This window comes from Myxocyprinus asiaticus, chromosome 16 (genome assembly GCF_019703515.2).
Source record: "Myxocyprinus asiaticus isolate MX2 ecotype Aquarium Trade chromosome 16, UBuf_Myxa_2, whole genome shotgun sequence".
NCBI lineage: Eukaryota > Metazoa > Chordata > Actinopteri > Cypriniformes > Catostomidae > Myxocyprinus > Myxocyprinus asiaticus.
This window is the reverse complement of record NC_059359.1, coordinates 43,886,837-43,900,111: the sequence shown is the minus strand read 5'-3', so window position 1 is coordinate 43,900,111 and position 13,275 is coordinate 43,886,837. Positions and strand designations below refer to the sequence as shown.

The following is a 13,275-nucleotide window of genomic DNA, read 5'->3' as shown; positions in this document are numbered from 1 at the left end:
GTTTATTTGGGACCGGGATGATAGAGGAGCATTTAAAGCAGCAGAGAACTTCATACTGCTCCAGTGATCTGTTGAAGATCTGTGTGAAGATGGGGGCCAGCTGGTCAGCAAAGGATTTTAGACAAGTGTGTGAAACACCGTCTGGGCCCTGTGCTTTTCTTGTCTTCTGTTTCTGGAAGACCCAGCACACATCCTCTTCACAGATCTTAAGTGCAGGTAGAGTAGCAGGAGAGGTGAGCAGGGGGGATGCAGGAGGTGTAAATGTTTGTGTGCTGTGAAGGTCAGAGTGGGTATGGGGTGTGAGACTGGGCTTTTCAAATCTACAGTAAAACACATTGAGGTCGTCAGCCAATTGTTGATTCCCTACAATGTTGGGGGATGGTGTCTTGTAGTTGGTAAAGTCTTTCAGCCCTCTCCACACTGATGCAGGGTCATTAGCTGAAAACTGGTTTTTCATCTTTTCAGAATAGCTTCTTTTAGCCACTTTGATCTCATTTGTCAATCTGTTTTTGTCCTGATTATATAAGATTTTATCCCCACTTCTGTAAGCATCCTCTTTGGCCTGACAAAACTGCCTGAGTTTTCCTGTAAACCATGGTTTGTCGTTGTTGTATGTTAAATAAGTACTAGTAGGAATGCACATATCCTCACAGAAACTGATATATGATGAATGAATGAAAAATGAAAGCCTTTATTATTGTCACACATTATACATTTTTCATATATACAGTGAAATTTCTTTGTTTTCGCATATCCCAGCTAAGCTGGGGTCAGGGTGCAGGGTCAGCCATGATATGGAGCCCCTGGAGCAGATAGGGTCAAGGGCCTTGCTCAAGGGCCCAACAGTGGCATCTTGGCGGTGTTGGGGCTTGAACCCCTGACCTTCTGGTCAGTAACCCAGAGCCTTAAACTGCTGAGTTACCACTGCCCCTTCACAGTATACACACATGATCACATGATGTCACAGTATTTGTGAACTTGTCCAGGTCTGTGGCTGCAGCCTCAAAAACACTCCAATCAGTGCATTCAAAGCAGGTTTATAGTTCCAGCTCTGCTTCATTGGTCCATCTCTTTACAGTACTTACTACAGGTTTAGCTGATTTTAGATTCTGCCTGTAGCTCGGAAGAAGATGAACCAGACAGTGATCAGAGAGTTCCAAAGCTGTTTGAGGGACGGAGCGATATGCATCCTTTATTGTTGTGTAGCAATGATACAGTATATTTCTGTCTCTGGTGGAGCATGTAATATGCTGTCTGTATTTGGGCAGTTCACATGTGAGATTTGCCTTGTTAAAATCCCCAATAATAATAATAAGTGAGTCTGGGTATTGTTGTTCTGTGTCTCTGATCTGATCAGCCAGCTGTTGCAGCACTGTGCTCACACACGCATGAGTAGGAATATAAACACAAACAAGAATATGCAAGGAAAACTCCTGTGGCGAGTAGAAAGGCTTACAGTTTATGAAGAGCGCCTCTAAATTAGGACAGCACATCTTCTTCAGCTTTGTTACATCTGTACACCAACATTCGTTCTGTTTTGTGTACAGCTGTGTTGTGTTCTGTTGTGTTCAGCTATCGCTGTGGCGGACTTGTTTTTAGATAAACAATCAAGTTTTCGCTTGAATGCCCCAATGTCACGAGGAGGCTGCGTGAACTGTTGCTCTCATGCCCTATCATTAACTTGCACAAGAGATCAATGGTCAGTGAACATTTTCACTAAATAATACATTAGATTTTGGGTTTGTTTCTCACCAAACCTTATCGTATGATTTCATAACAATCATGAGTCTCATGGAATAATTTATTAGACTTTTGAATGATACTTTTGTGTTCTTTTGAAGCTTGAAGTGGTAGTCACCATAAACTGCAATTGAATGACATCACTGAGCACAAATTATTTCACAATTTCTCCCTTTGTGTTAAGAAAAAGAAAGTCATATAGGGTTATAACAACACAGGGGTGAGTAAACAATGATTTAATTTTCATTTGTGGGTGAACTAATCCTTTAAGTCCTTTTCACTATAATTATAATTACTTAAAACACTTAACTTTTAATAAAGAAAATTCATTTAACATTTATTTTTCTGTCTCTTTCAGGATAAGTGGGAAGTTCATGCTAAATCAGAGGAGTCATTTGAATTGTTTCAAATTGCCTGTCCATAATGGAAGTCAGTTCCCTCAGGCTCTCACATGAACGCCAACATGCTTACGTCACGCGAGAGGCTGAGGGAACTGATTTCCATTATGGACAGGCATCGGAGAGCGACCAGAAATGAGCAATCACTTGCTTTAGAAGACATAAATTTAACCACTGGAGTCGTATGGATTACTTTTACAACAACTGTCTGCGCTTTGTGGAGCTTTAAAGTGCCAATCACCATCCACTTGCATTGTATGGACCTACAGAGCTGAAATATTCTTCTTAAAATCTTTGTTTGTGTTCTGCAGAAGACAGAAAATCATACACATCTGGGATGGCATGAGTAAATGATAAGAGAATTTTCATTTTTAGGTGAACAATCCCTTTAAGTGAGGCTTAAGTGTCCAAATACCCAGTGAGCAAATGTATGCAGGATTTTAATTATTCTTCACTGAGCATAAACTTGAAAATGTGTAAGTGCATAGGAATGTCATACTCTGGCAGACAGAAGAATATCCAAAAAGTCCAAATATCGTTTGTTTTTAACGATGCTCTGTTCTCTCTCAATCTTCAAGACTTCCTTCCTCTTTCTGATAACTTCCTCTAAAACATATTAAGATATTAGAATGACAGGATAGTTTCTCTTGTTACAGACCCATATTCTAGTTTACCCAAGAGATAAAGCAGTTACAATGTAATAACTTGTGGCAGGCCCAGACTGAGAACTTGTGTACTTTTTTAACATGTTCTGATCTGATTTCGAGGAACAATCACTTGGAATGGATTTAAACAAGTAAAATGTGCCAAATGGAGCTGAAAGAACTACACTATAGTTAATATAGGAATAAACTGAAAACATAAAACATAAGATAAAATATTTAATAAATGAACCCACACAGTATGGGGGATATATGGAATTTGTGAATGATGACTCAGTCCACCACACCCTGAGAATATTAAATATTTATTTTGGGCTTGTCCTAAAACACAAGCATTGGCGTCATTTGAAAATGTATATCCAAAAGAAGCAAATGTTGTATTAAATTTGAAATAAATGACGCCCTTTCCCACCTACAGTCCTGTACTACAGTCCATTACTACCGTAGTGACATCATCAAGTATCTACCATTTTTCTTCTAACAGGGTTGGAACGCACGATTCAATATAAACAACACCGAAATCAACAACACCGACGGAGGACACCGGGATCAGAGTTACACTTTTGTTACGGCTGTTTTACATGAGCTTTGGCTGCATCCGAAAATGTAGGCAGCTGCCTAATCAGTTAATGGTTTAAACGACAGCATTTTTGGATGAACGGAACTTTAAAGGATGCTGATTTCTGAACAGTTTAAAAAGCACCTTATTTCATTCTACCTCCTTATACAGCCCCGTAGGCAGCATTTTCCAGTTTTTGGACGCAGTCTGTGTCTTCATGTTATAGATTAAACTTGTTTACTAATGGCGGTGTTCTGACAATCTGTGCTACCTGCTCAGGATGTACTACCAGCATTAAAAACAGTGATATGTAAAGTTAAAACATGGGTAGCACTAGTCAGGAGTCATGGGAGGACCTGTCGGTATGTACTACAAAAGCTTGAAAAGTGTTATAAACCTAGGTAGCCATCTTGTCAGGCAGATAATATATATCAGGATGTGCTACCATGTAATGTGATATGGTGTGAGGCTATACTAAGCCCAAACCCTACAACTATGTTCGAATCCCAGGGCGTGCTGAGTGACTCCAGCCAGGTCTCCTAAGCAACCAAATTGGCCCGGTTGCTAGGGAGGGTAGAGTCACATGGGGTAACCTCCTCGTGATCGCTATAATGTGGTTCGTTCCCGGTGGGGTGCGTGGTGAGTTGAGCGTGGTTGCCTCCACATGCGCTATGTCTCCGTGGCAACGCGCTCAACAAGCCACGTGATAAGATGCATGGGTTGACGATCTCAGATGCAGAGGCAACTGGGATTTGTCCTCCGCCACCTGGACTGAGGCGAATCACTACGCCACCACGAGGACTTAAAAGCACATTGGGAATTGGGCATTCCAAATTGGGAGAAAAAAAAAAGAAAAAAAAAGACTGACCTTGAACCTGCTTCGTTGTCTCCTGACTCCTCCATTGCCCACGAACTTAGAACCTTTCTACAGTTGTCATGAGACTATATTGGATGTATACCCCTGTGTTGTTTCTATTGAGCTAACGGTCTTTATATTGTTATATGCACTCTTGTTTGTATAATTTGTTGTTTTAATTAAAAAAATAATTATTATTAAAAAAAAAAGATTTCACGTGGGCCTGCCCATGAAATGCATGACTGTGTTAAAGTTACTGTATCAATGGATACCTGTATGACTGTGTGCTATTTTGGATGCCTTCCTGAATCTGTATCCATGTGGACTGAGATGAAATATGGTCTTGCTGTGATACGGAAAGACGCGGAACCTGAGGTTCACCAGGTGACACAGCTCATACACTGCCTTAATGTATGGGTTGCTTCCACTGCAATGAGATCAGTTCGATTATCAGGGTTCCCACATTTTTTAACCAATGAATTTCCATGGATATTCCGTGATTTTCACCACTATTTGTAATTATTGAATAAAAAAAAAAAAATCTCTATAGAGATTTCCATGACTTTTTCTAGGAATCGCAATGTAATTTTTTTTTTCCAGGTTTTCCATGACAGTGGGAACCACAGATTATGTGATGGAAAGATGTAAAAAAAATAAAAATAAAAATAAAAAATCATGTTGTAAAAGAGTACTAACTGACCTCTCCATCTGGCAGTTACTGTTACAGCTGAATGCACATTTCATGATGCTGTCCAGAGTCATGAGACTTACATAATGAAACAATTCAAATGACTCCTTTGATTTAGCATGAACTTCCCACTTATCCTGAAAGAGACAGAAAAATAAATGACAAAAAAAAAAGATTATTTATTAAAAGATAAGTGTTTTAAGTAATTATACATTTGATACAGTATCAAATAGGTTTTGTAGCAATGGTGTTTGGCCATTCTTTGACTTCATATGAATATGGCACAAGTATATATACTACTTTTATGGTGCTTATTATGAAGAAAACTTAATGATAAAAAGATTTGCAAGTGCAGAGTAAGATCTGTAAAGGTGCAAATCAAGTTGCAAGCTTAAGAAAAAAATATTTGCAGCATTTTAATTAGGGTTGTCGATTTAATGCGTTAATTCATTGCAATTAATTATACAAAAAATAATGCATTAAAAAAATTAATGCAATTAATCATGTCCCTGGACTGTAATTAGGAATATTCCTTATATCTGAGAAATTCCCAAGTGACACCTGTTTTCTCCAGGGGGCAGTAAGCAAAACTCGCTGAATAGGCAACGCGCAGCTCATAAGAACAAACCACACTTACCGGCAACAGACAACACAAGACAAGATGAGAATATGTTCTCGTGTTCAAACACAGCTTGACGGAGCACAAATCCGAAGGCAGGGATCTCAAGACATGTTTTTCTAAGTTTCAAACTTCGTTTAACTTGACACAGCAACTTAAAAATGGTATGTTTATGATGCAACGCAACCGTGACGGTCCAAAAGCATCCGTCTGATGCAGGTGTACATTAACTCGTCCTTAAACAAGCCCTTATGATAAATTTCGGACTGATTGACAAACTCAGTTGCAAAATAGATTGCTGTGAACTTTAGGCCAGAGATTGACTTATGTTCAGTAATATGGAAATATACAATATATTGCATTGTAAAGCCACTTTTTGTATTGTCTTTTTTAATGCTTCACTTGTGGTCCAAAACATTGTAATTCATTTAAATTTTCTGTATTATTATTTTGTATTATATATATATATATATATATATATATATATATATATATGTATATATAAGACTGTCAAATGCGATTAATCACATACATTTTTTTTTTTGTAGTTAATCGTGATTAATCGCAATATCTTTATAAACGTGAGTGGACAAAATATGCTTCATCCAGATGTATTTTGCAGTCATCCACACAAAACCTACCCCACCAACAGAGTTGAACAACAGAAAATGAACAGCACAACTCAATTCAAAATATGTAGTTGTAAGTTTATTATTAAGTTTATTAATATATTATTATATATTTGCTTCTTTTTATGGAATTTTGACAGACATGCAAAAAAGTCTGCACTGTCATTTACAAATGAAAACTCCTTTTAGGCCCTGGTCACAATTGTAACCGGTGGGATTAAATGGGTTAATGACTGTGTAGATTACCTGCAGGGTTCCAGCGATATCTCCAGCTTCTGCATTGGCTAGTGCACTATCAAACAGAAACACTGTGACAGAACCTTGGAGACAGCAGCAGGGTTTCCGTTAGCCGGTAATCAGTACCGCTGCTCCTTGTATGCATATTACGCAGTCTGCATAGGGCACCAACTCACTAGGGGGGCACCAGAAACTCCACCGGTTGCCCTTATATGTTATTCAAGGGTAGCAGTAGCGGAACACAGATGATAGCCTCGCACTTTTATTTTCACTTCGCGCTCGCACTGTGCCTCGCAACTTTTGCCTCACAAGTTTCGCCTCGCAACTTTCGTAACGTGCCTCGCAGTGCAAGGCTGGTGTTCAAATGGCAGCTGTCTTGCCGCTACAATCATGTTACAATATTAGGAGCTCTATCTGTGCTTTACGGGCATGATCTACTGCTGTGCTACATTGATAAAATGCATTGCACAGGTCTCAGCATAATGTCTCCCACCATCTGTTTTCCTGATGGCCAATGCATGTGACAGCGGCGTTTGCGCAAACTGACTCGCTTCTCATGAACTACGGTTTATTCAAAGGGTCATATTACGCGTTAATGGCGTTAAAAAAATTTGTGGCGTAAAATTTTGCGTTAATGTGTTAACTTCGACGGCACTAATATATATATAATTTAAATATAACTATTTAGAATTAGTTAAATCATTATATATTGAATTATTGTTATTTGAGGGGCTTTCTAAGCAAATATTTATGTATGCGATTAATCTGATTAATTAATCGGCATACCATGTTATTAATTCAATAAAAAAATGTAATTGATTGACAGCACTAATTTAAATGTTTTGGACAAATGTAATTAATGTGATGTAATAAATGGTGTAATTTAATATTTAAGTTTTAGATTTAAAAAAGGAACCTTTACAAAACTTACTCTGCACATGCAATTTTTTTAACACTAGCAATTTGATTTACACTTTCTCGTTTAAATGGTTAAAAAAACTCTGTGCTTGCAAATTTTTTTGTCATTAATTAATCTTCATAGGCTTGTTTGGAATAACTTGACAGTAAGTAAATAATGACTATTGTTTAGTACTTACAAGCATAATTTTGGTTGAATCAGCAATAAGATTCACATAAGGCTTCAAAACATCATAATGGAAACCAGGAGTGAGGAGTCTTCTATGACGAAACCATTTCTGTCCAACGGACACAAGTAAGCCCTCCCCTGAGGAGACAACAGTTATCTGCAGTGACAACCACTCAAATTGTAAAATAATCAACCATCCTTAAAGGTAATGTGTGCAATTTTGTTAAAAACTTTCTCTTATCCCAGCTGACTCTACTATAAGTTTATAATACTATAATATAATATATTATAAACCATTTGTTTAATTCCCCTGAAAAGTATAACTCTGTGGCCCTAACTAAAGGGTTTGTTTAAGCTTCCCAACATCCCACCACAGCAACATAGAAAACCAATCCTACCAATGGCGGGGGGAGCATTCAGGAAACCTGTCGAAACCAGTCATTAAGGTGCACTCAGTAAGTTTTGTCTTTATGTCATCTTGGACTTACACTGACACCTAGTGGCTTGGATGCAGCATCATTTAAAATCTATAGTTTTCAGTTTTAGATGCCATTTTAGAAATGTAGTATTCACAGTCAGACATGATTACTTTAATCAATGAGTGAAAGTGTCAAATAACAGTACGGTTTCTGAGATTAAGAAAGTAGTGTTCAGCCGGTCATGTGATTCTAACATGGCAGCCCCCATGTGTGGACCCTCTCCATGTAGAATGAAACAGCTTTTATAAGGTAACTGATATGACTGGAATCTTCATTTTAATGTGAGTGCTCATGATTTCCTACATATATTGCAAAATTACAATTCATGTCTTTACTGAGTGCACATTTAATTTGCACTTCTCTTTGGTAACACTATAGTTCCACAGAAATGACACACTTAAACTTTAAAACTGTGTTCAGATAAAAAGAAAATCCCATGCAATACCACAATATTTATTTTAATTTTTTTGTGATCTTACCTATCCAAGGGACGAGAAAGGTATATGAGACGTCATCTTTTGGTTCTGCCATACAATAAGGCAAAATAAAGTCATTTTAGAAATGTTTCTTTTGTTCATTATGGTTTGAGATAGAAATAGAATATAAATCATTTGTAATTCAATTCAGATCAGCACCTGTTGATGCCAGAAGGGTCTTCACATAAGATGGGTGATGGATATTCAGAAAGCAGACTGACGGGCCAAACCACAGTGGAAAGGCAATGGGATACTGCTCACCCCACCTGACAATCTTTGCCAAATCTGTTCCATCCTGGTGAAACTATAAATATGAAATGTGCAACTGTTATCGACAACAAAACGTATCTCAAGAAAAAGGCTACATGAATAATTGCAAATTGCACTCTGATTAAATTAACTTCACGTGATTCCTTCCAGTTCCATTATCTCTGCTGAAGAATGTGAGCCTAATGCAAAGCTGTTCTGTTTTTTTGTCTAACAATATAATGATGTAATTGTATAGTTGAAGTGAATAGACAACAGCTCAGGCATGAGGTTAAAGAGATACATACATTCATACATTGTATAGTACTAACAGTGGTGGTGGTGTCCTTACCGAGATCAGACATAAACTACCCTCCACTTCACAATTTATTTATTTTTTAAATAAATTAATAAATAATCATGAAATGACATTTGTATAACTGACCAATGTTTACTATTAGCTATAGGTCTTTAAAATAGCCTACTTTATTAAAACAGGTCACATTTTATTTTGTGATTTGACTAACATGGCCTGTACTGACCTAAAGACAACATTACAGCTACAAATTATTTAACTTTTAAATTGCATTATTTAATTCTATTCCTACTATAAATTCTACACAACTTATGATCTGGCACAAAAACACGATCTCAATTCGTGTGACATTAAATGGGTGGCGACATTAAATGAACCAAATAGCCTAAATTCACACTAAAACCTATACTAAATTAAACATTATTTCGCTTCAAAAAAGAAGATGCAGTGACTTCTACGCATGGGCTGAAGTGAATTGGTGAATCGTTTATTTGAACTGATTCATTACAACTGTCCGAACAAACAGATTTACTGCAATGTTTTGGACTTTCCATTACAACATTTAATTCAAATGTTGAATCGTTTATCACCGGTTCATTTACATGAACCGTCCGAACGAACCGACTCACTTTGACTTCCTATGTAGGTATATTACATTAATTAGGTAATGCACATTCAGCTTGACATGAGGTCAAACTTTAGACTTTCAAAATGTTTTTAACTTTGCATTTGAGCTTCTTTTAGAATGATGGAATCTGCATTGAACATACATACCAACAGGGTTGGGAGGGTTACTTTTGAAATGTATTCCACTACAGATTACAGAATACATGCTGTAAAATGTAATTTGTAACGTATTCCGTTAAATTACTCAAGGTCAGTAACGTATTCTAAATACTTTGGATTACTTCTTCAGCACTGGCAGATTTTTTCACTTGTTTTGACTATAAAAACTCTGCCAGTACAGTAAGACAAAATACACATGTTAAAAATACATTCTCTGACAAACCTAAATACCTTAAGCAGTGTTGTTTCTAAAACAAGATCAATCAAACTGATCTTGTTTCAAGGATTTTTAGATATTTTTACAGGAAAATAATATAAAAATTATCAAGAATATGATTTTTGCCCTAATATCAAAGGATCGTGCCTGGTAACGTGCATGTAAAATGGCTAGAAATAGCATTTTAGCTTAGCGTAAAGCTGACAATTTACACAAGGTTTATTTGTATTTCTTCTGCTCCAAACTTACTTCAAACTTACTTCTCTGTCTGCTCGTATGAATGTAACACATCATAAGAAAGTGTTTCACTGCTGTTCAAATGCACTTTGGATCACATCATTTATATGTATAAATGTTTTCCATCTGAAAGGACTAAATATTAAATGAAACAAATGACAATAAAATGCAAAGTAATCTCTTCAGTAATCAAAATACTTTTTGAATGTAACTGTATTCTAATTACCAGTGATTTAAATTGTAACTGTAGTGGAATACAGTTACTTATATTTTGTATTTTAAATACGTAATCCCGTCACATGTATTCCGTTACTCCCCAACCCTGAATACCCATGAGCAATCAATGTTTGGTTTTGCACAATGCATTAAGTAACAAAAACCTGCCCTGTACTGTAGGCTACGTCATGGTGTAACCAGGGCAAGTTCAGGGGTGAATTTAGTGATTTGCAAAATACAGGAATGGGCCCTCTTCATTGTTATTATTTTTTTTAATGATTATTATTATTTAATTATTTACCATGGAAAGTCATGAAAATAAGTGGTAGCTCATTCAAATAATCACTTAATCACACAATTTGCTTCAACGACGATCTTTAATTTCTTTTAATGCCATAAACTTTGCAAGCTTTGGCAAATCTAATAAAAAAGTTTTAGACTAGTTCTTTCTCAGAGGTGCACATTGTAGCAGCCTGGTATATTTTAAACAAAACTTTGTTATCCGTTACCAGATGAACCAAACTACCAGATGAGTCTGTCTCACAAGAGTTGCAAATAGCAGCCAGCCAATCAGAATGGATTTTCTGTCAACTTTTATGGGAGAGCATAATAAATAATCAATTTCTTATTGGTTTCTTACTCCCAGATTTGTAATAATAATAATAATTAAAAAAAAAAAAAAAAAAAAAAATAATGTTTTTATTAATATATTCATTGTGGTGCTTTATAAATAGACCACTTATCTGAATAGGCTATTAGAGGAACTCGTATGGTGGTGTTTCTCTGGCTGAATCCAGTGTTTCCAAATCACAAGCTACCACTACTAAACTCATCCTCTAGAAGTAAAGCATCTTGACATTCATAGACTTTCAGAAATGAATAATGGCTCACATTTTAAGTGATCACCTCTCAGTTTCTGCCGCTCTTTTTTACATGCAGTACATAAAGTCGTGTTTCGCGGATCTAGAGCGCGGATGTGTGACATTAACTCAATCCTGAAAACGCGTCCATGGCCATGCGCTAAAGTTAAGAGTCCTCGAGATTTCCCTGCCTGTTACCTCCACGAACTTGCGTAGTTGTGTCAAACCTTGGAATATTCCATTAAGGACTGATCTTGCATTGACGTTGCTGAAAATAACAACAATATTAATCATATCGGTGTTTTAACAGCAGCAGTTTAAATTTCAGCATATGTTATTTTACATTAATAATAATAATTTGTAATTTTAGGGGGCCCTCAGCAGTTGCCCACTTTTGCCTAGTGCTAAGTCCGCTCCTGGGCAAGTTGTCACACTTTTTGCTCCACTGAAAGTACTACATTTAATGGCAATATATGAAACAAATAACTTGAAAAATAGCGATAAACCACTCCTGACGATTATTTAGTGCATTATTCGATAAAACAAAACAAAACAAAACCGTGGACTGGAGCTAAAGCCCCAGACACTACCTTCTACAAATGGTTTCATCATTGTACCTCTTTAACATGTCCCAAGAGCCAGTGTGCAGGTGGTCCTGGAAACGGCTGCAGTTTTCGCATCCCTCTCCTCCTCTTTATCATTAATTTAACAACTGCTAACAAAACATACAGGACAAATGCGAGTGCGAACATATGGCACACGCACAATGTTTCCGAATAAAACGGCGTTATGCGTCGGAGAGATTCGTAGAGATCCATGTCAACAGCTAGCCGCTTCGGTTCGTGTTGGAGCAAATAGGAAGTGCTCGAGTGAGAGAGAGGGGCGAACTTTCTGCTGAGTGCTGGGCATAATTAAAAAAAAAAAAAAAAAAAAAAAAAAAAAAGAAAAGAAAAAAAGAAAGAAAAAAAAAAATATATATATATATATATATATATATATATATATATATATATAATTTTTTTTACTTTATGCTCTTTTTATGTTTCTTGTTCTAAATCCCACATAGTGTAGAATTAGAAACACATTGATAGTGCACTTAAACTTGAGTCTAAGGACAAACAAAAACAAAGGTTACACAGTTTCATTAATTATTAACGTCATCAACAAACATTATAGGCTATAATGGGCGAATCTCCCAAAACCTGTCAAGAATGATTGGGTCATTTCACCCAGGGCGTAGATTCCAGGGGGGATGGGGTTGGGAGGTAACCCCTCAATAATCAAAATAATGTTCAAGCCAATTCTACGCTCTTGATTTCTTCCCAAAATAAAAAAAATTAAAAACTCAGTATACAGATTATAGAAAAGTTTGCTTATATTTGTGGCATTGTTTTCATGAAAATTATAAGTACATACAGCTCACATAATGCAAATAAATAAATGATTAAATACAATAAAAAAATCTATTCCACTCTCTTCTCAGTATTATAATGCAGCATATGTGAAAAATACTGAAAACACACTCCAAAAAATTATACTTTTTAAATTGTAAAGTATTTATACATCATTGTTTTTGTTGTACTGCTTTTATTTTATGCTGATTTAAATAAAACATAAATGTATAATGTACAGTGGTTATAGTCTATATTTTTTATAGGTGTATATGTGACTTGCTCCATAATCTTGATCATCCACAATTTGAGTTTTATGCACCAAAATTAAAAATAAATTTGTAAAGCTTTCTAAATTATGTTTCAGCTCCAAATCGTTGAGATGTAATCATTTAAATGTTGGCTGATATAAATAATCATTTAAATGCTTTAAACTCAAAATGTATTTCTGGGTAAAGTGACTCAAAATGTTGGATTAGGCCACATATTTTCCACTTTCAACTGAGTAGAACCACAGATTCATGGGCTTTGGAGAAAGATGAATAATCATTTCTTTACTCACAATTAAATATTGGT

At 36.2% G+C, this 13,275-nt stretch overlaps 1 protein-coding gene across 1 annotated transcript in view; it reads right to left on the bottom strand.

Moving 5' to 3' along the window:
* LOC127453883 (cytochrome P450 4B1-like) overlaps nt 1-12,205 on the bottom strand; it is a 37,147-nt gene extending 24,942 nt beyond the window's left edge. The window contains exons 1-7 of the mRNA XM_051720631.1: nt 11,926-12,205; nt 8,590-8,734; nt 8,434-8,478; nt 7,486-7,613; nt 4,916-5,040; nt 4,488-4,642; nt 2,638-2,744 (exon numbers count right to left, since the gene is read on the bottom strand). Of these exons, the coding sequence (XP_051576591.1) occupies nt 2,638-2,744; nt 4,488-4,642; nt 4,916-5,040; nt 7,486-7,613; nt 8,434-8,478; nt 8,590-8,734; nt 11,926-12,126 (906 nt within the window). The 5' untranslated portion in view covers nt 12,127-12,205. The remainder of the gene's footprint in view (nt 1-2,637; nt 2,745-4,487; nt 4,643-4,915; nt 5,041-7,485; nt 7,614-8,433; nt 8,479-8,589; nt 8,735-11,925) is intronic.
* Nucleotides 12,206-13,275: the final 1,070 nt, after the last annotated feature.